We start from the raw sequence: 24,660 nt of genomic DNA, 5'->3' as shown, positions 1-24,660 counted from the left end.
TCCTTAGAGTTCTGTCTTCTAGAAAATATCACTCAAGCGGAGTCATGCAATGTGTAACCTCTTGAGACTGTCTGCTTCACTTCTATATTGCCTTTGAAATATCTCCGTGTTATTGATACCAATAATTTGTATCATTAGTTCATTCCTTTTTATTGCCGAATAGCACTCCAGTGTATAGATATATCAGTGAACATTGTAAAGATTAATAAATATCAAACAAAGACATTTATCCATTAACCTACTGATGGATGTTTCAGTTGTTTCCAGTTTTTGGCCATTGTGAATGGAGCTGTTACTAATATACATGTATAAGTTTTCTGTGTGGACATAAGGTTTTATTTCTTTAGGATAAAAGCCTAGGAGTGAGATTGCTGGGTTATGCAGTCATTTGGTGTCTAACATTTTGTGTAACCGCCAAACTGGTTTCCCAGTGATGGTGCCATTTTACATTCCTACCAACAACGTATGCGAGTTCTATTGGTTCCGCATCCTCACCAGTATTTGGTATTGTCACTCTTCTTGTAGCGATTTCATTTCGTTTTGTTTTTACTTAGGCCATTCGGATAGGTTGAGATGGTATCTCATTATAGTTATAATTTTCATTCCCCTAATCTAATGACTAGTGAAGTTGAACATCTTTTCATGTCCTTATTTGTCACCCATTTGTCTTTAGGGAAGTGACTTCAAATCTTTTGCTCATTTTTAAATTGTCTGTTCTTAGTGTTTCGTTTTAAGCATTTTTTTAATATATATATTCTGGACAAAGTTCTTTATCAGATATATTTTCTCCCAGTCTGTCATTAGCCTTTTCATTTTCCTACCAGTCTCATTCTCAAAGGAGGGTTTTAAGTTTGATGTTCAGTTTAACAATTTTTTTTTTCTTTTATGGGTTATGTTTTTGGTGTTTCTAAGAAATTTCTGCTCAATCCAAGGCCACAGAGGATTTTTCCTATGTTTTCTTCTTAAAGTACATGAATGTCCAAATGTTCCAAGTTACCCAAATGGCCCACTTATCTTTTCTCCATTGAATTGCCTTTGCACTTTTGTGAAAAATCAATTGGCCATATTTGTGTGGCTCTATTTCCAACTCGCCATTCTGTTCCACTAATCTATGTTATCAGTAACCCCTTTGACAATCCCTTTGACAGTTACATGTCTTTATGATTGTAGCTTTTTATCATAATAAAGAAGAAAAATTGGGGCTACTATGAGTCTTCCAACTGCATTCTTTTTCGAATTGTTCTGGCTGTTCCAGTTCCCTTGCCTTTCCATGCATATCTTAGAATCAGCTTGTTGGTATCTACAAAAAATCCTACTGGGGTTTTGATTGGGACTGTATTACATTTATAGATCACTTTGAGGGAGATTGGCATCTTAACAGTTTTGAGTTTTCCAATCCATGAACAAAATATTTTACTGTATTTTATTATTAGATTTTTCTTTTAGAACCTTCATCAGCATTTTAATGTCATTTCTTTCATTGACATGTAGTTTTCAGCATACAGGTTTTATACATGTTTTGTCAGATTTATATATATCTAAGCATTTTTGGTTTTGGACTTGTGGATGGTTTTGTTTTTAAATGTCTGTATTTAATTATTTATTGCTAGTTTATAGAAATAGTTTTGTATGTTAGCCTTGAATCCGGCGACCTTGCTAAACCCACTTACTAGTGCTGAGAACTACTTTATAGATTCTTTGGGATTGTCAATGTGGACAGTTATATAATCTGAATAGAGAGGCATTTGTTTCTTCCCTTTCAACCTGTATGCCTTTAAAAATTTTTAAACCTGCCATACAGCTCTGGCCTGATTTTACACATCAGCAGTGACAGTGGAAATACTTGCATCAATCCTGATCTTTGGGGAAAATATTCAGTCTTTTACCACAAAGTATGTTAGCTGCTATGTTTTTGTAGATGTCATTTATCAGATTGAGTCTTCTAATGCTGATTTGCTGAGAGATTTTTATCATGAATGGATGTTGAACGTGTGTTTTCTGCATCAGTTGATATAATCATGTGACTATGTTTTTTACTTTGTTTTTTATTTTGTTGCTCTGATGGATCACATTGATTGATTTTTGAACATTGGGCCCTGGCCAATTAGCTCAGTGGTAGAGTGTCGGCCCAGCGTGTTGATGTCCCAGGTTCAATTCCCAGTCAGGGAACCCAGGAGAAGCATTCATCATCTAGTTCTCCACCTCTCTCTCTCTCTCTCTCTCTCTCTCTCTTTCTGTCTTCCTGTCTTGCAGCTAAGGCTTGATGGGACCTAGTTGGCCCTGGGTGCTGACGATGGCTCTATGACCTCCGCTTCAGGCACTTAGAAGAGCTCAGTTGGTGAGCAACAGAGCAATGCCCTAAATGGGCAGCACATTGCCTCCTAGTGGGTTTGCCTGGTGGATCCCAGTTGTGGTACAAGCAAGAGTCTGTCTCTGCCTCCCCTCCTCTCACTGAATAAAAAAAATTTTTTTAATATTGAAACTAGCTTCATTTCTTAGATAAATGCCACTTGGTCATGAATTATTATTTATTCTATATATTACTGGATTCGAATTGTTAATCTGTTGGCCATTCTCCTATCCATATTCATGAAGGAGATTTAATATTGGTTTGTGGTTTGCTTTCTTATTACCGCCTTTTCTATTTTTGGTACCAGCATACCTCATAGATGAGTTACAGACCTCATAGATGAATTACAAAGTGTTCCCTTCCCCTCTATTTTTAAGAGGAGATATGGAGAATTGGTGTTATTTCTCCTTTAAATGTTTGGTTGAATTCACCAGTGAAATCATCTGAGCCTGGAGTTTTCTCTCTTTTTTTTTTAAATTTCATTTAGAAAATTAAGTTCAATGGAGTGACATTGATCAATAAGAGAACATAGGTTTCAGGTAAACTTTTCTATAGCATTTGAACTATTGATTGTGTTATGTGCCCATCACCCAAACAAATTTAACTTCTTTTATAGATATAACAGTATTCAGATTATCTATTTCTTTTGGGGTGAATAATGGTAGTTTGTGGCTTTTAAGGAATTATTTGGTTTTATCTAAGTTGTTGAATTTTTATGTAGATAGAATTGTTGAAAATATTCTCTTATTATTCGTTTCATGTTTATGTGGTCTGTAATGATAGCCCCTCTTCCATTTCTCATATTGATAATTAGATCTTCTCTCTTTTATTCTTTTAGACTAGAAGTTTAGCAGTTTTACTACTCTTTTGAAAGAATCAGCTCTTTGTTTCATATTTTTTCTGTTGTTTTTGTTTTCAATTTTATTAATGTTTATTTTTTTCCATCTGCTTGTTCCATGAAACTTGATAAAAATTAAAGTCATCAGGATACTGAGAAAAAATGTATTATTGAATTACATGATGTATTTTTACATTTATTTCTCTGAGAACCCACCTAATAGTTTTCCACACTCTGTCTCTTTGCAGTTGACTGGTCTGAGTGTCTCCAATGGAAAGGACCAACTTGTAGTGTTCCACACAAAAGACAACAAAGACCTCATCGTCTGCCTCTTCAGCAAGCAGCCAACCCATGAGAATCGAATTGGAGAGCTTGTTGGAGTCCTGGTGAATCATTTCAAGAGGTAAAGTTTGATTTTTGTAACGAAGACAAGTGTTAAACCTATGAAATCTTTACTCATAATTCTCACCGACCTTGTTTTATGCCAATTATAGTGCATTGAGTTATTTTCCTTCACAAGGACAACTTACATGATCTATTTTGCAGAAGGCAAAATTAGCACCCGGGCTTAGTCTCAAGATTAGGAACGGTCCTGTCCTTGTCCAGCCTCATGATGAACAGCAGTGAGAGATTTCTCAATGGTGATTTCTTCACTGCCAGTACAAGTGTATTTGTCACATCTCTCGTTTACCCCAAATACGATCAGTGAGTGTGTCTACTATGAATGTAAACCAATTAGAAGGGAGATTTACAGTGGCATGTAGGTCCAACCTCTACAAAAACACGCAGTTGTGATGGAACAAGGCACATTCTGAGAACTTCATAGCAAACACAGATGAGATCTGAGGTATTTATTGTGTGTGTGTGTGTGTGTGTGTGTGTGTGTGTGTGTTGGGAACAGACGTGAGAAAAAGAAACAGAGAGAGATCCTGAAGGTGATGGGCACCAGGGAGTGGAAACTTGAGCAGGGGAGTAATATTGTCTGGTTATTTATTGGAGTCGTTTCAGAGATGGAGTGTTTCTTCCCATAGGAGGTCATGGAGTACTTAGGGTAGAGCAGTGGTCGCCAAACCACAGTTCGCGAGCCACATGCGGCTCAATCAGATTTGAGGACGTTTTTAGCAGAGGCCAGCTTAGGAGTACCCTAATTAAGTTAATAACAATGTCCCTACCTATATAGTTTAAGTTTTAAAAACTTGGCTCTCAAAAGAAATTTCAATCGTTGCACTGTTGATATTTGGCTCTGCTGACTAATGAGTTTGCTGACCACTGGGGTAGGGTATTTCTCGGACACCAGAGTCAGATGGTTTTCCCATTGTAGCAAACTATCTCTGCTTCCCCAACACCCTGACGCTGGGAGACCACTCCTCAAAACTCAGTGACTAAGAGAGGAGCCCCTCATCTAGTTCCTCTCCTTCCTAAGAGACGGTTCCTAAGTTGCCAGAAGTAACCGAGTATTTATTAGTATTGGTTACTCTTCAGGTTTAGACATGGCTTCTTTAGCTAAACAAAGGCACTTACAACCAGATATCCACACACCTAATTCTGCTGTGTCTATCTTTGCTGATAAATGTATGGAGTATAATTTTAGAAGTGCACTGCACAGACCATTTATTTTATTAAACCTTGTATTCTAGATCAAAATAGATCTTTTAGTATTTTGCATAGTTAAAGGCTTTTAAATGCTATAAATAAAATAACATTTAATGGTCATCTGGTGGAAAAAATAAGACTCTAAATAAGGAATTACTAAAAAATAATAACAAACATATGGGCCTTTGAAAAATTCCCTTTCATCTGCCAAATAATAAATAATAAAGGGGAAGAGAAATATTGGAGAGTTTAGACTGGAAGGGAGACATGGAGAAGGCGTTGCTACAGTAAAACTTATAACTCAGATAAGCAGGCTTATTTTGCTCCTAATATTTAGTTACAGCAAAATATGGACCATTAAAGGGATTTTAATTTGGATGCCTGGACTAATGAATAGTTTTGCCTGGGAAATTTAAATATTTTTTCTCAATCTGGACCTTGTTTAGCAAATTCCAACCCCCATTAAATGCCTCTACAAGTGGCAAACGATGTGAATCTGGCCCTAGAATCCATCGTTGCCCTCTTCCCTAACACATGCATGTTCAGATATGTTTCCTAGGTGCATTCCCTCTAATCTTGACTATTGGCTGGGGGCAAAAGTAGGCTTCCGGTTGTGAGGTTGGAAAATAGTACAATAATCAATAAATAGTAAAATAAGAATAAACTGTTATTTGCATACTCGCCACTATACACCTACTTTTGCCCCACCCTGTAGATGTAAGATTTTTAAGTGTCTTTAAAATTTATAAATGGAAGACAGAGAAGGCTGTCAAGTTGTTAGATATTTTTATAGTTTACTCTTGATATCTCTGTCCTAGGAATTAAGTGATCAAGTACAAATAAGAGACAAAATCCCTCTTTCCTGCCCCAAGAAACTTCAGGCTTGGAATTTTGACTTGGAGTTCTAGTTATCAACTTGATGTTGACATCTTGAGGAAAGATCAATTTGATTGTTTTTTCCTACCTCTTTCCCTGTATTATCAAGTGTTATATCATTAGTGTGACTTTGAGAAACAGAGTGTGTTTTACAAACATAAGGAAGTGTGACGTAATCATGTTTATCCATGGGGTTAATTATGAAACTCCAAAGGTGAGAGGGATTTAAGTTCAGATCAGTTATTTATCTTCCACATAATTTCCTTAAAGTGCGTGCTGAGAAGTCCTCTAGTTAGAAGTTGGGAGGAAAGGTCTCATAAAAAAAGCATACTATGGATAGACTAGATGAGAACTGGAGTGGTTGTCATGAAAAATTGTAAGGAAAAAGGATTAGGATTTAAAGACTATGAGCAAAATTCCTGCCAAGTTTCAAAGAGAAGAGGGGGAAATAAAGTTTTTTAAAATGAGTATCTCATTGTATTAAGCTAGCACAACACTATTATCTAAAACAGGTAAGGATAACACAAGAAAAGAAAATCATAGTCCAATTTCATTTTTTTAAATCCTAAATAAAATGCCCCAAAATTGAATCCAAGAGTTTTTTAAAAGATTAGTGCATCATGACCAACGAGGCTATATCCTGCGAATACAAGAAAGGTCTATTGATCTATAGTAGTCATATATAATAGTTCTTAAAAGAAGACAACAATACTATTTGATAAGATTTAATAAGTTATTCCTAATAAGTAAACATGCAAACAAAATGAATAAACCTTCAGTTAAATAGGAGTAGGAACAACTAAGGGGCAAACCAGCAGCTGCAGGTTAAAATCAAGTGAGCAGATAGGGCTCCAGGGTTACCGTAACCAGGAGTGCCTGGGCCTAAGGAAACGTCTAAGTTACGCTGACCCCAGCAGTGTAAGGAGGGGAAGAGGAAGAGTGTTTCCGCTCAGAGAAGACATGGCCTCAGGCAGAGGGTGCTGCGGTTTGGAGAGAGGATGAGGTAAGGTCCCCACTGAACTGAAACGGTAGGGCAGCCCTAGATGATAACCTCACCTCTTCGAGGGCTGAACTCTCAGCAAACCTCTGCCCCCCACACAAAGCAAGTAATAAACCAGAAAGAAAACAGCAAGAGAACTGTACATAAGCAATATGAAAATAAGGAGCAAAAAAAAAAAAATAGAAAGGCAGGTGAATAAAAAAGAAAATTGTAGGATAAACTTTATATTAAAAACCAAAACAGCTAAAGCACAGACCGATCTGAACAGACACCATCCAGACACACCTGATACATCCGTACAAGCGAGTCCTGCTGTATTCCACAGACCAGAAACGACAGCAAGGGAGGAAGCAGGGGGCCCCAAGTCAAGCACATTTCGGATATTGTTAATGAGTTAAACAGGTTTCTTTCCTACAGTACTTCTCAGTGCCTTTAATATGCCTTTGTTCCTTTTAAATATAATCATAAGGATATATATATATGTTTATATTTATATAAATAAAGACATACATATTATTGTGTATATTATAGACTATTTCTGGAAAAAATGCAGGAAATGGGTAACAATATTTGTCTCTGGAGAGGAAGAGGGGAGACAGGGTACTGGAAGAGAAAGGTAGGAGGGAGATTTATTTTTCACTGTAAATTTTTTGCAGTAAATATATGTGACTTATCTAAAAAAATTTTTCATTTTAATGATAAACAAATGGCAGCTAGTTTTTAGGCATATTATAGATGGCTTTAAATTCATGGTTGTTTTCCTGTTTAGAAAAGTAGAAAAGAACAAAGGGGCTTTCTAAGTGTGTGATCTATCTCGTGGCATTCGGATGCCCTGAAATAATGCCAAACAAAACCTCTTGGAATCACACTGTTCTGTAGGGTCCCCCTGTAGATGTCACGTGAACTTAGAGCGGGTTCCCTTTCCTGTGGTGGCTGTGCCGGAGGTTTGCTCTGCAGAGGTTACGGAAATGTCTGACTTCTGTACCTCATCCTCAGCAGTGTCTACCTGCTGGTCGTGAGCTCTTCTGCCCACTAGCAAGCAGATGGCCTGACACTGGCTGCCCTAACCAGAGTCACCAGAAACTCGATGATACTCAGCTGTCAAAGGACCCATCTGCCCTAAGCAGCTGTCCAGGCATTTGCCTGTCTGGATGCTGGAAACCTCAGTGTAACCCCAGTCTCGGGCATAGGAACTTTTTTTTTTTTCCTGTTCTGTTTCTGTGGATGAAAGCCAGAAGTCAGTGCCATCTGCTTCTTGTTTTTCATAAGCAGTATCCTGAATATCTGCTTCATTAAAGGAGCACCGTTACCGAGTTTAACTGAACACCTGACCTGTTTCTCTGCTGTATTTTGCTTGTGTTCTTTTTAACTTGCCCTTAAAACCATGGGTAGATGCAAAGTAGGCCATTGGTTGCAGCCGGGAGAATACAAGGGTCAGAGGAAATAAGGCCTCCCCACCAGAGGTGGAGGGAGCGAGGAGGGAGGCCACCTCCCAAAGGCCTCTGCTCCTGGCCCTTCCTGCCCGGCACCGCTGCTGTTCACCGCCTTCCTGCTGCTGCCGTCTGGGTCCCCTGCACTTCTGTCCCTGACCCTGAATGTATGTTTGCATGGCCTTTGACCTGTAGTTCCAGACTGCTTTCTTTGAATGCCTGGCTCCTAATCATAGTAGTTCGAATTCCAATGAAAAATGTGTCAGTAAAATAAACATAGCTGAAAATAATGTAGATAGCCAACTATAGAGATTTGCTTGATTAGATTATGGCCCATGCCTTTAGTTGGGTATTTGGGCCATTTAAAATCATAATCCTTGAAGGCATCTGATTTATGGTGGCAGCAATTCCCCCTCCTCTGCCTTCCAATGGTGATACACGAGAAAAGAGATGCCAACTCTTCGTAATACTGGAAACCAGAAATGTTACTCAGCCAGAGGTCGACTGAGAGGGACGTCCTTTGCCTCTGCTCACATGTCACCCCATCGGTCACTCCCTAAATGTCCTAGAGAGAATAGCAGTTCATCCACTCAGCACTCTCTGGCCCCTACCCTGCTTTATGTTACTATGTGGCTCTTACCTCCACCTGATCCTGTAACTTGTTTATTTTTTTTATCATGTATATTCTAATTAGAATATAAGCCCCATGTTAACAGGGACGTTATTTCTGTTGTTCGTTATAGTTTCCATAGTGTTCAGATCATTGCCTGGCACTCAGAAGGCTCCCAGTAGGTAGTCTTCGATTGTTGACCATCGAAGCCAGCTGGTAGGATCCCTGGCTGGAGCATGCCTCTAGCCCTTCCCCGCTGATCAGTGTGCATCTTGCCCACCAAAAGGTAGTAATTTTGTCCTCCTTCTGTGTGAAAGAAAGGAAAAGCTATCTTACAGTTTTCTTCCCTTTATAAAGACCTCTTCTTGCATTAATTCCAGGGTTATAGCTTTAAGCAATGCAAGTACATCTGGAGACAGAAGGGAACAGGTATTTTAAGATATTAAATTAGCCACTGAAAGAGCTATGGGCTTAAAGAACCATGGTAGGTTGCATACTGGGGATTGCAGCTTTTCATTTAGTTTCATTTTTTTTAAACAACTAAAGAACTAGAAATAATTCCAGACTCTCCTTGTCATTCAACTGACAAAGGAGCAAGATGTAGGGACCTCAGCTCAGATCAGCAGCTTCATAATAAGTAAAAGACTTCAAAGCCACAACCAGAGGCTGTGTGCATGAGCAAACTCTCCAGGTTAAAAGCCGAGAAATGGATTCTAACTACAAACAGGTAGACTGTAGGAAGTAACCCAGAAGAATCCACAGGCCCCTTTTGTGCGAGAACACCAGGAATGAATAGATGTCTCCTTATTTATGAGGCCTAGAGATAAAGTGGCAGTGAGAGAGGTGCAGATTGTAGACTTAAAAGAAAAACCTATTTCTGAAAAGGATTATAACAGAAAATTCGTATTATAGAAGCTATTTGTATTCTGAATAAAATTCAAGAAATCATAGATTACCTCATCAGTGATGGTACAGTGGATAAGAGTGTCGACCTGGGATGCTGAGGACCCAGATTCAAAACCCTGAGGTTGCCAGCTTGAGTGTGGGGTCGCCGGTTTGAGCATGAAATCAACATGAACCCATGGTCACTGGCTTGAGCTCAAAGATCTCTGGCTAAAAGCCCAAGGTTGCTGGCTTGAGCCCCAGGTCACTGGCTTGGCTGGAGCCCCATGATCAAGGCACGTATGAGAAGCAATCAGTGAAAAACTATAATGCCACAACTACGAGTTGATACTTCTCATCTCTCTCCCTTCCTGTCTCTCTTGCTTTAAAAAAAAGTTATAATGAATGGGACTACATCAGAATAAAAAGTTTTTGCTCAGCAAGAGAAACCGATACCAAAATAAACAGACAGCCAACTAAATGGGAACTGATATTTTCAAACAATAGCTCAGATAAGGGCCTAATATCCAAAATTTACAAAGAACTCATAAAACTCAACAACAAACAAACAAACAATCCAATAAAAAAATGGGAAGAGGACATGAACGGACACTTCTCCCAGGAAGAGATACAAATGGCCAACAGATATATGAAAAGATGCTCAGCTTCATTAGTTATTAGAGAAATGCAAATCAAAACTACAATGAGATACCACCTCACCCCTGTTAGATTAGCTATTATCAACAAGACGGGTAATAGCAAGTGTTGGAGAGGCTGCGGAGAAAAAGGAACCCTCATTCACTGTTGGTGGGACTGTAAAGTAGTACAACCATTATGGAGGAAAGTATGGTGGTTCCTCAAAAAACTGAAAATAGAACTACCTTATGACCCAGCAATCCCTCTACTGGGTATATACCCCAAAACCTCAGAATCATTGATACGTAAAGACACATGTAGCCCTATGTTCATTGCAGCACTGTTCACAGTGGCCAAGACATGGAAACAACCAAAAAGCCCTTCAATAGAAGACTGGATAAAGAAGATGTGGCACATATACACTATGGAATACTACTCAGCCATAAGAAATGATGACATCAGATCATTTACAGCAAAATGGTGGGATCTTGATAACATCATACGGAGTGAAATAAGTAAATCAGAAAAAAACAAGAACTACATGATTCTATACATTGGTGGAATATAAAAACGAGACTAAGAGACATGGACAAGAGAGTGGTGGTTACCAGGGGTGGGGGGAGGGAGGACGCAGGAGGGAGGGAGGGAGAGAGTTAGGGGGAGGGGGAGGGGCACAGAGAAAACTAGACAGAGGGTGACGGAGGACAATCTGACTCTGGGTGAGGGGTATGCAACATAATTTAATGACAAGATAACCTAGACATGTTTTCTTTGAATATATGTACCCTGAAATATTAATGTCATCCCATTAACATTAATAAAAATTTATTTAAAAAAAAAAAAAGTTATAGATTCTACATAAACAGATGAAAGATCATATGGCAGACTGAAATGGAGAAGGGGCAGGCTGAGAAATAAAAGTTTTCAATTATTTGCATGAAGAAAAAAATATATTAAAGAATAAAAATCAACCTTAAAATGTGGAAATGACACAGGTGGTATTGCAGAAAATAGAACTGATGGGAAAGAAGAGTTTAAAAATATCTCAGCATGCAGAGGAAGCAGACAAGGATAAAAGAAGTTGACAGATGTAGAAGACAGAGAACAGAGTTTACATTCAAATCATTAGATGTAATTGAAAAAGAAGCAAACTGAGCAAAAGTAAGATTTTGTTTCATTTTTTTTCAAGAGTACAGTGGTACCTTGACACATGAGCACTTTAAATCACAATCAATTTGAGAGACAAGCTTTAAGTCATGAGCAGATATTTGAATCAGGAACTTCCACCACCCTGCACTAGATAGCCTGCTGAACGTTCTGAAAGGGAGGAAGAAACAAACTTCCATGGAAAAAGGTTTTTGTTGAAATGGCCTCTAAGTGAAAGCGAGGAAAGTGTGGTGAAAAAGGCAAAAGTCAGTGAAGAAAATGATGATTAAGCAAAGTAAAAAAATAGCAATTAAGTTTAGCAATAAAGTTACATATCATACTTAGTGTGAAAGTTAAATTTTGCAATTAAATGTAGCATTAGGTGTGTAGAAAGTAAGTTATGTTAAGCAATAGCGCATGAAATGAAAATGTCCTCCACCAATCTCCTCCCCCTCCGCCAACATCTTCGCCTGACCTTGAAGGTAAATACACTTCATGAACCAGTTTATTTATTTACATTCTCTCTTATTATGTATGTGTGTGTGTGTATGTTATTTATAAAGTACATTTTTTATTTAAAAGCATATAAAACAAAAAGTTCATGTGGTTTTTGGGGGCTGGAATGGATTAATTGCATTCCCACTAATTTAAATGGGGAAATTCGATTTGACACATGAGCAAATTGAGTCACAAGCTCGGCCATGAAACGAATTAAACTCATATGTCAAGGTACCACTATATACGGTTTTTTTAGTTTTTTTAGGCGAGGGAGGGGGTGATAGGCAGACTCTCACATGTACCCTGACCAGTGTCCGCCTGGCAATCCCATCTGGGGCTGATGCTTGAGTACCGACCTATTTTTAGTGCCTGAGGCTGTTGCACCATGAGTAATCAAGCTATCATCAGCAACCAGGACCATACTTGAGGCCACTGACTGTGGGAGGGGAAGAGGGAAAGAAGGGGAAATGGAAGGGAGAGAGAAGCAGATGGTTGCTTCTCCTGTGTGCCTTGACTGGGAATCAAACCTGGGATGTTCATATGCTGGGCTGACACTCAATCCACTGAGCCACTGGCCAGGGCCAGAAGTACAGTTTTTAAAATCTTAATGTCTCTGAAATTGGGATGCAACTTATTGATGGGTTTTTACAGTAATAATGGGTAATGTGTTATTTTTCTTAACAATACACAAAATAAGGCTACATCTTACAGAAAAGACATCTTATATTCAATAAAACAGTGTAGTTTAAAACATACTAGAAGAAAATCTTCCATGCTGAAAGCACTTTTTCTAAAGATCTAAAGTTGCCTTATTTTTTTATTATAATGACCTTTTTTTTAATTTCAAAAATTAATAAAATATAATTATAAAAGTGTTTAAGTATACAGACTGGGAAGTGGTGAGATTTCCTTACAAAGGAAGAAAAATTAGGATTGCGTTCATTTCTGTTCTGTAGTCGTAAATGTCAGAATCTGATGGAGCAACATCTTCAGTCTATTGAGGGGCACAGGTTAGAGCCCAGTGCAGTTCCCACTGGTTTCATGAACTGACAGAGCACATGACTGAGAGGAGCACATGATGTTTTCATGTGGCCGTTTTACTGAACCACTGTGACAAAAAGTAGCATTTAAAAAAAAAAAAGCCTGACCAGGCGGTGGCGCAGTGGATAGAGCATCGGACTGGGATGCGGAGGACCCAGGTTTGAGACTCCGAGGTCGCCAGCTTGAGCGCAGGCTCATCTGGTTTAAGCAAAGGTCACTGGCTCAAGCAAGGGGTTACTCGGTCTGCTGAAGGCCCGCGGTCAAGGCACATATGAGAAAGCAATCAATGAACAACTAAGGTGTCACAACGTGCAACGAAAAACTAATGATTGATGCTTCTCATCTCTCTCCATTCCTGTCTGTCTGTCCCTGTCTATCCCTCTCTCTGACTCTGACTCTCTGTAAAAAAAAAAAAAAAAAAAAAAAAAATCAAACTGCTAAAGCTTTGGGTTTTTAAAATTATTACCTCATACAATATAAAATAAACATTCCCTCTTACCCCAATAAAGAGAGGTGGGGTGAGGAATGAATGGGTGAGTTTCAGAAAAAAGGAGGGTGGAGGTTAGAAAAGAGATGATATTGACAGGTAAAATTGCACATGACCAGGATTCTGTTCACCACCGGGACTTGTCCCAGAAAGAGTCATCACTCACTCTAAGCACTGGTTTTTCATTACCCTAAAAAGTTTGCAGTTTAGACCTGCCTGCCTATTTCCAGATAGGAAACCCCACCTGCAAATAGCAAGTAAGTTAGAGAATGAACTAAACCCATTTATACACTCATACCCATCAGCTGTACACAAAAGACAGAGAGAGAGAGATCTTAAAAGCTTCTCAGTGTGACAAAGCCAGGGCCAAAATCAGCACTGAGGTGTCCTAGCAGTTGTGGGCAGGAGCCGTGTACGACTTTCCATTTCTCTGGTTCTGCGCCGGGCCCATCTGCCTGGAGGTGCAGCCGCCGCGGACAGAGCTGCGTTAGAGGACATGCAGGGGCCGACATACAGGGCCTGCAGCCATCCTCGGCTTCACCTGCTCTGACGATGGAGATTTCTCTGGGGATGTTTGTGCAGATCAAAGGTACTTATTTGCTTTATGACAGTGCCGTCGTGGCTTTTCATGTTGAAAGAGTAAATCTGAAAGTACTGGGAAACTGATCATCCTGTCAGCCACTCTGCAGGGAGATACTGTATGTTTAGAGTAATCCTATTGCCTTTTTAAAGGCCCATAGCACTAAACATTGCAAAATATGTTAAAATGGAGATCTCTTCCTATGAGGTATTCGTGAATTTACCAGATGATTAGTGACTAATACCCTGCTTTGTGCTATTTGTTGGATTTTTTTTTTCCAAAGTATCAGAAATAACTCTTTAACTTAATGAGATTTTTTAAAAGTTTTCTTAGTGTTTTATTTCAAGTCTTATCAGCTGTATAGGAATCAGGATTTTATGTAAGCATAGCAGCTTCACCAAGTCTTTTATCAGAAACAAACACATTTTCATACTGTCATTCAGCCTACATTCTCCTAGCACCCCCTGGTCTGGCTGTGGGTGATATAGGAGGGATACAGAGATGGGCCGTTTGGGCCTTTCCCTCAAACAGTTCTTAATCTCACGGGGAAGACGGCACGTGCGCTCTCCAGCCTGACACAGGCTGCGATGGGGCAGGCCAGACCGTGGGAGCGCAGAGGATGAACCGGCTCCCTTTGCACCGGAGAGTCGGGAAACCCCTGACTCTGATGGAGCAGGTGGTCATCCAGCTGCGTCATCAGGGATGTCCGGAGACTTTCTAGTTGGGAAGGGGGTGATATTTTCCCCAGAGAAGAGATGCAGAATATGCAAAAACTTGGTGGAGAGAAGTAGCGTAAGTAGGAGCCAATGAATTTGAACTTTTTCACAGAGGTTATAGGGGAAAAAATAAGAATAATAATGTAAAACTGTCCAATGAGAGAAAGCCTAAGGACAGATACCTTCTAGCCTAGAGAGGCTCAGGAATACAAAATAATTGTCCACTTAAGGGAATTGGGAACTTGAGAACACTAGGCCCTGCTAATTCATCCAATAAAAATGGGGGATCAACAAAAAGCAGTTTTGTTAAATATGCATAATTGGTAAATTTGGCAAATTACTTTTCATCAATGACTTGTCCTAATTCATAACAAGTTCCCTTAGATTAAGCTGGTAGAAATTGGGTTTCTATCCTTGCATCCAGGAGAGTCTTAACCTAGTGTGCCCAAGTCCTGCAGAAATCAACAGTTTAGATACGCTGGTATATACTACTAAATAACAGCAAATATTGCTGGATCTTGGTATAGCTATGGTTGATACTTTATCGCCAACATTTAGTATTTCTCCTAATATACCTATTAAACCCGCCTCTGAAACCTTACTGGCGTCTCTTTAGCACATTCAAGTTTCTCCATCTTGTACCTATTGGGATGTTAAACTCCTCTGAAGGTATTAGAGAGGTTTCTTTCTAAATTGTTATTGTGAGGTGGTATTTTATCCCGTTTAACTTGGCTGATTTTGTAACTGAGCTTTTGAAACAAATGCTTTAGAATCTGCCAGTTGTTGGTTGTAGTTTTGTTTTCTTGTCCCTGAGCATCAAAATTGAAAACATAGGTAACTTAGAAATTTTTTTTTTAATTTTATTTATTTATTTATTCATTTTAGAGAGGACAGGGCGAGACAGAGAGAGAGAGGAGAGACAGAGAGAGAGAAGGGGGGGAGGAGCTGGAAGCATCAACTCCCATATGTGCCTTGACCAGGCAAGCCCAGGGCTTCAAACCGGCGACCTCAGCATTTCCATGTCGACGCTCTATCCACTGCGCCACCACAGGTCAGGCTAGAAATTTTAATAGCTATGTCCAAGTTCACACTGTCGAACAGATAATACCGTTGACCCTTGAACAACGCAGGGGTTAGAGGAGTTGACCCACCCACAGAATCAAAAACCCAAGTATAACATAAGTGGGACCCTCCACATACACACATTCCCAACCACAGGTCAAAAATAATAATTCCTTTTTTTCCTCCTCATAAGACATAGTCTGGTCTTTATGTTTTAAATTCTTCTCCCAGAATTATTTTCATTTTTCCTCAGGGTTGAAACAAAAAATCTAATATACAATTGAAATGAAAATAATGGATTTTTGAGACTATTGAAGAAAATGATTTTTATTCTGGATTTGGAATGACAAATGAGACAACTCTAAGGATAGTCAGACTCTAGACTTCAGCAGAGCGGTTCTCAACCTGTGGGTCGCGACCCCAGTGGGGTCGCCTAAAGCCATCGGAAAATACATAATGCATATCAGGTATTTACATTCCGAATCATAACTGTAGCAAAATCACAGTTATGAAGTAGCCACCAAAATTCTTTTTTGGTTTGGGATCACCGCAACATGAGGAACTGTATTGCGGGGTCACGGCATTAGAAAGGTGGAGAACCACTGCTTTAGCAAGTCGGTTTCAAGAAATACAGAACATGTGAAGTGTTAATCCATGACTAAGCCCTCTAAAATAAAATATGCTCAAGAAAAGAAACATTCCTCTTACACATGAAATCTCTACAGGTTTCTTTGTTTGTTTTTGTATTTTTCTGAAGTAAGAAGCAGGGAGGCAGGGAGACAAGACTCCTGCATGCGCCCACTAGGGGGTGATGCTCTGCCCATCTGGGGTGTTGCTCTGTTGCAGCCAGAGTCATTCTAGCGCCTAAGGCAGAGGCCATGGAGCCATCCTCAGCGCCTGGGCCAACTTTGCTTTAATGGAGCCTTGGCTGCCAGTAGGGGAAGAGAGAGACAGAGAAAGGAGAGGGGGAAGGGTGGGGAAGCAGATGGTCACTTCTCCTGTGTGCCCTGACCAGGAATCAAAACCGGGATTTCTACATGCCAGGCCGATGCTTTACCACTGAACCAAGTGGCCAGGGCCGAAATCTCTACAGTTTTATATAACAATAGGAGAAGAAATGAAGGAAACCAGTGTGGGCCCTGGCTGGGTGACTCAATGGATAAAGCGTCATCCTGTCTTACCAAGGTCATGGGCTCAGTACCTGATCAGGGCACATATGAGAAGCAATCAGTGAATACACAACTACATAAATGGAACAACTAAATGAGACGAGTTGATGCTTCTCTCTCTCTCTTTCCCCTTCCTCCTCTCCCCTCCCCTACCCTCTACTCTCCCCTCTCCTGTCCACTTTCCTCTCCCTTCTCTTCCCCCCTCCCCCCTGTACCTACATCTCTCCCCTCTCCTCTACTCCCACTATTTCTCCTCTTCTCCCTCTCCCCTCTCCTCTCTTCTACCCCCACTATTTCTCCTCTTCTCCCTCTCCCCTCTCCTCTACTCTACCCCCACTATTTCTCCTCTTCTCCCTCTCCCCTCTCCTCTCTTCTACCCCCACTATTTCTCCTCTCCCTCTCTCCCTCCCCAGCTCCCTCACTCCCCCTCTCCCTCTCTCCCTCCCTTCTCTTTCCTTCCCTTATCTCCTCTCTCTCCTTTGCTCTCTTTCTTCCTCTCTTAATGGGAAAACATATTTTTTAACATTTATTAAAAAACCAGTGTGGCTGAACCTAGAGCAGTTCATTTAGATTGAAGAAAACCAGGAGGGCACAATAGAAGATGGGAACCAGAAACAATGAGAAAAATGGCAGTGGCCTGTAAAAATATTATCCAGAAGACTGACAATAAGCTGAGGCTTGGGGAAAATAACAGGAGAGTACTTCTTAGTTGAACAAGGATGAGACAAATGTCATTTATTCGGGGGAATGATATATCAATACAAAGTGTTTTTATTTTATTCATCAAGAAATAAGTTTCTGAAACTAAGGACAAGCATTAGGGAATCCAGTCCCAGCTAGGAAAAAGAAGACAACTGGATGCTTTATTAGTTCAAACCCCTGGGCCAGGAGACACTCATCCTGAGATACCGGACAACATTCAGTATGAACCCCAACCACTTACAGGAATGTTTGAGCCTCATGGAGAACAGAAAAGATGTCAAAACCCTGAAGACGGGTAGAGGTCCTGGTATGGCAAATGTGAGCAAAGATCCCAAAATCACAATTCCGGTTGAACCTGACATAAGTTTTCAGCAAAATTCTACGATAAGTTGCCATAATTTGTAAGTACTTAGTGGAAAAAAAGCAACAAAAGTCAGCATAAGTTCAGAGAGAAGAAATGAAGTAGCCTTGAAATGTTTTTTCCTAAAAACAATGACTTGGATAAAGACAGTGGTGGGATTCAGCCAGTTCACACAGGTCTGGTAGAGCTGAACCGGTTGTTTCAATGGCACTTGTTTTTTGTTTTTTGGAGGATTTTAGATTTTATTTATTCATTTTAGAGAGAAGAGAGTAGTGAAAGAGAGAAAGAGGGAAGGAGCAGGAAGCATCAATTCCCATATGTGCCTTAACTATGCAAGGCCAGGGTTTCAAACCAGCAACCTCAGTGTTCCAGGTCAACGCTTTATCCACTGCACCACCACAGGTCAGGCTAAAATGGCACTTGTAATCAGGGTTCTCTCTAAAATGGACGCCTGGGCAGCCACCCAATGTGGAAATTACAAATTTATATTCCGTACTCTTTTTTAATGTTCATCTGCGCAACAGCATATTCTAAGCACCCATAGTAATGTTCATTCTGTCCATAGGTGAGAAAAATTGCAAGTGAGGATGTCAATCAAGAAGCAATATGGAAATATCTTAAATAACAGTTTTATTGTTTTTTGTCAGGTTATTATTTAATATGTTTTCATTAATATTTTAAAACCCCTTATAATCTAGTTTTGCGTACCTCTTTTGTTGTTCTTATTTAAGTATTAAATGCATGAAATAATAAACTACCTTTTGGTATATTGTTTTTTTATACTTAAAACAGTCATTAGGTCAGAGAACCGGTTGCTAAATTATTTGAATCCCACGACTGGATAAAGACATACCGACCAAATTTGCAAATAACACACACTTGGCAAGGATCATTTCAGAAGACAGAATCAGGATTCAGACTGTCTTGAAAGACAAGAATAATGAGAAGAAACCACAAAATGAAATAAATGTAAAGTTCTGCCTTTGGGTTCAAAATGTCATATGCACCATGTGCCATGGGAAAGTCTCCCAGGGCACTTCTGTCCCCAACATCACCGCAGCACTGGATGCGGATCAGAAACTGACCACTGCAGAAGAGAATAATAGATCGTTCTTTCAGATTACATTGGAACTGTTTTCTTCCCTGAAAATTTTTTTTGCCATTTATTTATTTATTTTAATTTTATTTTAAAAGTTAAATTTAACAGGGTGACATTGATCTATACGAGTACTTAGGTTTCGAGTAAACATTTCTATAATATTTGAACTGTTGATTGTGTTGTATACCCATCACCCAAAGTCAAATCATTTTCCGTCCCCTTATATTTATCCCTCTTCACTCCCTTCCCCCCACCCCCCTGCCCCACATCCCTCTCCCCACGTCCCTCTCTCCCACATCCCCCTCTCCATGGTAATCACTTCATTTTTATCTATATCAATGAGTCTCAGTTTTATATCCCACCCGTGTGTGAGATCATACAGTTCTTAGCTTTTTCTGATTTAGGGTAAAGGGGCATAGTGTTTTCTAGAACTTAGAACATTGAAGTAGCTGCAGGAAACAGTGTCTTAAGTTGTGCTGTGTTGTCACCACGCAGCACATGGTCCTGGCTGGGCCCTCCGCAGGTCCCGGGCTTGTCTGTGTAAAGAAGGAAGGCTTGTTTTGTGGAGGTCATAGGCCATCCTCCAGCCTTTCTTAAAAAGGTAACAGCAATTACTTTCTTTAGCTTCTCTTTGACACATAGAAAAATTGCTCCACGCCTCTTTTTCTTCATTATTTGAGACTAAAAGAAATAGCCGACATGACATTTTTAAGAGTTTTGTTAAATGGTTCTTTCATTTAATATTTTATTTTTAGTCCATTTAATTTCTCAAAAAAAATTATAGATTGTCCAATTTTTTTATCATTGTTACTCATTTCATAACCAGAAAAAATATTTTTAAGTTAAAAGATTATTTTAGAATACCTCTTCCTCCAGAAACAAAGCAACTACCAACCAGTAAATTCACCTAAAATGTTCGTAGTGGAAAAAAATCAACTTGATTTATGCATTCATCCTTTGTAAAATAGAATTCTTACTAGATGAAGTGAAGAGTTACATCCTGGTCTTAAAGAGAAAGATATCAGGCCTAGAGATGTCACAGAAAAATGAGAATAATATGACTTGAGAAAATAAAGAGATAAGAAATTTGGTATAAAGTCGAATAGGAAAGCAGCACTTGATGACTCAGACAACATCTTGTCAGAAAAAAAAATCAGCGGGGACGGGGGAAGGAGATATATTCGGTGGGACACTTGAATCTATGTAAGCACAATAAATTAAAATCAGTAAAAACAAAACAAAACAAAGAACAGTTTGTTAAAGGATATTATATTGTTTGCTAACCAAGACAATTAAAAAAAAAAAAAGAAATACAAGCCCAACCTCACTAAGTCATGCCATTCAGAATTAGTGACTTGTGGCTTTCCACATCCGAAGCTTATTTGCTGCATGGCAGTTCTTGGCCTTGCCTGTTAAGCATCTGAATCAACTTAACAGACCTGGTAGAAAGGTGTATTTGCCAGGAATCAGTGTGGCTCGTGGCCCTGACTCTCCCAGACTCTCCCACCAGCTGGCAGATCATCAACCTTTTCTGTTCCGTGGTTTATCTGTAAGATTGAAAGTCTTCACCAAATTTGTTCATTTGTTTTCAACAATGTACATTTCTATATATTTGCATTATGAAAAGTTCTGGAGATCTGTTTCATGACAGTGTGAATATACTTAACACAGCTGGACTACTCACTTACAAATGGTTAAGATGGTAAAAACAAGTCAGTGTTGGTTAGCCAGCACCATAGAAACAAGAAAAAAATATTGAGGTTCAATCACATATCAGACATTGTCTTAGGCATAGGGGTACAAAGACCAACCTCTACCATCAAGAAGCTTATGGTCTTGCCCTGGTCAGATAGCTCAGTTGGTTAAAGCATCATCCTGAAGCAGAGAGGTTGCTGGTTCGATTCCCAGTCAGGGCACACACAGGAATGGATCGATGTTCCTGTCTCTGTCTCTCTCTCTCCCATCCTCTCTCTCTAAAATCAATAAAATAAACATTAAAAAAAGAAGAAGAAGAAGCTTGCGGTCTCTTAAGAGAGATGAATGCATAACTTATAATAGCTTGTAGGTGTATAAAGACAGTGACTTAGGGCACAGAGATCAGAGTGTGTCTCAGATGGGAGTGAGAGATGGGAAATTTGTTCTAAGGACATTTCATCAAAGAGAAGTGGTGTTTGTACTAGGCTTAAAAGGAGATCTCTAAGTTTAAAAAGCAGCAGGCTTCCACTTCTAGCCAAGATGGGAGTAACAAGGATGAGATTTACCCTTCTATATGATATAACCAAAAAACAAACAGAATAAATGTAACAATAGTTTTGAAGACATTGGTACCAGACAATGAAGGACAGTGATCCATGAGACAGCAAACAAATGAGGTGAGCCCTTCAGTTGCCCTGTTGTCCTACCTTGAGAAACATCAGGCCATGGCATAGAAGAGGGGGACCATCGCGGGCCTGGAGACCAAGGCTGCTACAGTTTGCAGGGCACAGTCACAGAGGAGAAAGCTGCCAAGACAGAGAGCGCTGGCCATCTGCAGGGGTCCCTGTTAAGTGATCATCTGAATACTGATCAGCACGTGCATGTAAAGAATACTGTTTGAGGACAAAAAAAAAAAAATTTTTTTTTTAAATTTAGGCATACCAGTTTCTGCACTCACAGAGAATGGGGAGAAGTACTTGTTCCCAGCAGCCAAACTGGAAAACCTCTAGTTTACAGAGCATTAACTATATAATACACAGCAGGTCTTACTTTAATAGTAAGGAATAATTGACCCTAGACTTAGCCCTGCTCTGGTTTTCTCCAACAAATTTAAAAGTTAGACCCAAAAGGATTATTTCCAATTAACAACTGCAACCCTGAAAAGGCTCAAGAATATTCATAAGAATACAAAATTATCCAGCACTAAATAAAGTAATACACGGGCTGGCATTCAATCAAAAAATTAGCAGGCCTACAGAAAAGCAGGAAAATATAACTCATTATGAGAAGAAAAATCAATCAGAACCAACCCAGAATTGCCACAGACCTTAGAAAGAGCCAAAAAGGGCATTAAAATAGCTATTATCCCTGTATTATAATAAATAAATACTTGGAAGATACCCAAGAAGACCCAAATTATACTTGTAGAAGTGAAAACTAAGCCTGAGATAAAAATGCACTGGATGGATTGACAGTATATTATACATTGCAGAATAAAGATTAGTGAACTTGAAGACAACAGTAAATATTATCCAATTTGAAGAACTGAGAGAAAAAGAAACTTTTTAGAAAGAGGACTAGATCCTCCATGAACTGCAGGACTTTAAGTGTCTAATACAGGAGTTGGGAACCTTTTTGACTGAGAGAGCCATGAACGCCACATATTTTAAAATGTAATTCTGTGAGAGTCATACAACGACCCGTGAACGTTACACATTATCCAATAAAAATTTGGTGTTGTCCTGGAGGACAGCTGTGACTGGCTCCAGCCACCCACAACCGTGAACATGAGCGGTAGAAAATGAATGGATTGTAATATATGAAAATGTTTTATATTTTTAACGTTATTTTTTTTTATTAAAGATTTGTCTGCGAGCCAGATGTAGCCATCTAAAGAGCCACATCTGGCTCGTGAAACATAGGTTCCCGACCCCTAGTCTAATATATGTTTAAATGAAGTCCCAAACTAAAGGGAGAAGACAGAAAAAATATAGGAAATAATGGCTGAAATTTTTCCAGATTTGATGAAAAAAAATCATAAATCCAGAGATCCTAGGAGTTACTCAAAAAAAAATCATGAAGGAAACTACACCAAGGTATATCACAATTGAATTGCCCAAAAGCAATGATAAAAATTAAATCTTAAGGGGGAGGGGGAGGGGCACAGAGAGAACAAGATAGAGGGTGACGGAGGACAATCTGACTTTGGGTGATGGGTATGCAACATGATTGAATGACAAGATACCCTGGACTTGTTATCTTTGAATATATGTATCCTGATTTATTGATGTCACCCCATTAAAAAAATAAAATTATTTTTAAAAAAAAATTAAATCTTAAAAGCAACCAGAGTGAAAAGACATTATATAAAGAAATAAAGATAAGAGTATAGCAGATTACTCATCAATAACAATGAATTGAGGAAAGAGAGGAACTACATCTTTAAAGTACTAAAGAAAAAAAACCTGTCAACATATAATTCTATACCATGCAATAATAGCTTCAAAAAAAAAAACCAAAATGGTGAATTAAAGACTTCTCAGACATGCAAAAGCTGAAACAATTTATTGCCAGTTGACTCATAATAAAAGAAATGTTAAGTCCTTCAGGCAGAATAAAAACATACCAGATGGAAATACAGCTCTCCACAAATGAATAAAGAGCACTAGAAATAATAGCTACATGGGTAAATATATGATTCTTCTCTTGTGAAATCAATCTTTTAAAAAGATAATTGTTTAAAAAATAACAGGTCAGTTCATAAAGAGGATATTACAAACCTAAATGTTTATGCCCCTAATAAGAGAGTTTCAAAATATATGAAGCAAAAACTGATAGAAACACACGGGAAAATGGACATATCCACAATTGTAGTTAACTTTAATACCCCTCTCTCGATAATTGATAGAACAAGTCAACAGAAAACAAGTAAGCATATAGAAGACCTGAAGAACATTATCAATTGAAATTTCTAATTAACATTTCAAAACATTCTGCCTAACATCACAAGATCAAAATATACCTTTTTTTAAATACATATTTGCCATGATAGACCATATTCTAGTCTATGACACAAGTCACAATATAAAAGATTCAAGATGCCTGCCATAATAAAACAAAATCAGAAATCAATAACAAAAAGATCTCTGAAATATCCCTAAATAATTGGAGGCTAAATGACGTACTTCAAAGTAACCAATGGGTCAAAGAGGCAATTAAAAAGAAGGATAGAAAATATTCTGAACTGCCTGACCTCTGGTGGCATAGTGGATAAAGTTTCAACATGGAATGCTGAGGGTGCTGGTTCAAAACTCTGCACTGTGTGGTCAAGGCACATATGGGAGTTGATGCTTCCTGCACTTTCCCATATCTATCTATCTATCTCTCCCTCCTCTGTAAAATTAATAAATAATAAATATTTGCTGAGAAAATATTCTGAACTGAATGAAGATGAAAACACAGCATAGCAAAATCTGTGTAATGAGGCTACAGCAATACTTACATGGAAATTTATAGCACTGAACACAGAATAGAGAAGAAGTGATGTCTCAAATCAGTGGCCTCAGCTTCAACTCAAGAAACTAGAAAAATAAGAACAAAGTAAACCAAAGAAGTCAGGAGAAGGGCCAGGGCTAGTCGACTCAGTAGTAGAGCGTTGGCCCAGCCTATGGATGTCCTGCATTCAATTACCACACAGGAGAAGTGCCCATCTTCTTCTCCCCTTCCCTCACTTCTCTCTGTCTGTCTGCCTGCCTGTCTCTCTCTCCCCGCCGCCACCACCCCTGCAGCCATGGCTCAATTGGAGTGAGTTGGCCCCAAGTGCTGAGGATGGCTCAACAGCCTCTGCCTCAGGCACTGAGAAGAGCTCGGTTGCTGAGCAATGGAGCAA

General features: G+C 39.2%; 1 protein-coding gene across 1 annotated transcript in view; it reads left to right on the top strand.

The window, feature by feature from the left end:
• The window catches only part of MYO1D (myosin ID), a 366,899-nt gene that overhangs the window by 257,195 nt on the left and 85,044 nt on the right, over positions 1-24,660 (top strand). The window contains exon 21 of the mRNA XM_066263321.1: positions 3,437-3,591. Within this exon, the coding sequence (XP_066119418.1) occupies positions 3,437-3,591 (155 nt within the window). The remainder of the gene's footprint in view (positions 1-3,436; positions 3,592-24,660) is intronic.

Source organism: Saccopteryx bilineata, chromosome 2, assembly GCF_036850765.1.
Source record: "Saccopteryx bilineata isolate mSacBil1 chromosome 2, mSacBil1_pri_phased_curated, whole genome shotgun sequence".
Classification (NCBI taxonomy): Eukaryota; Metazoa; Chordata; class Mammalia; order Chiroptera; family Emballonuridae; genus Saccopteryx; species Saccopteryx bilineata.
The sequence above is the reverse complement of the archived record's forward strand: the minus strand, read 5'-3'. Positions and strand labels throughout refer to the sequence as shown.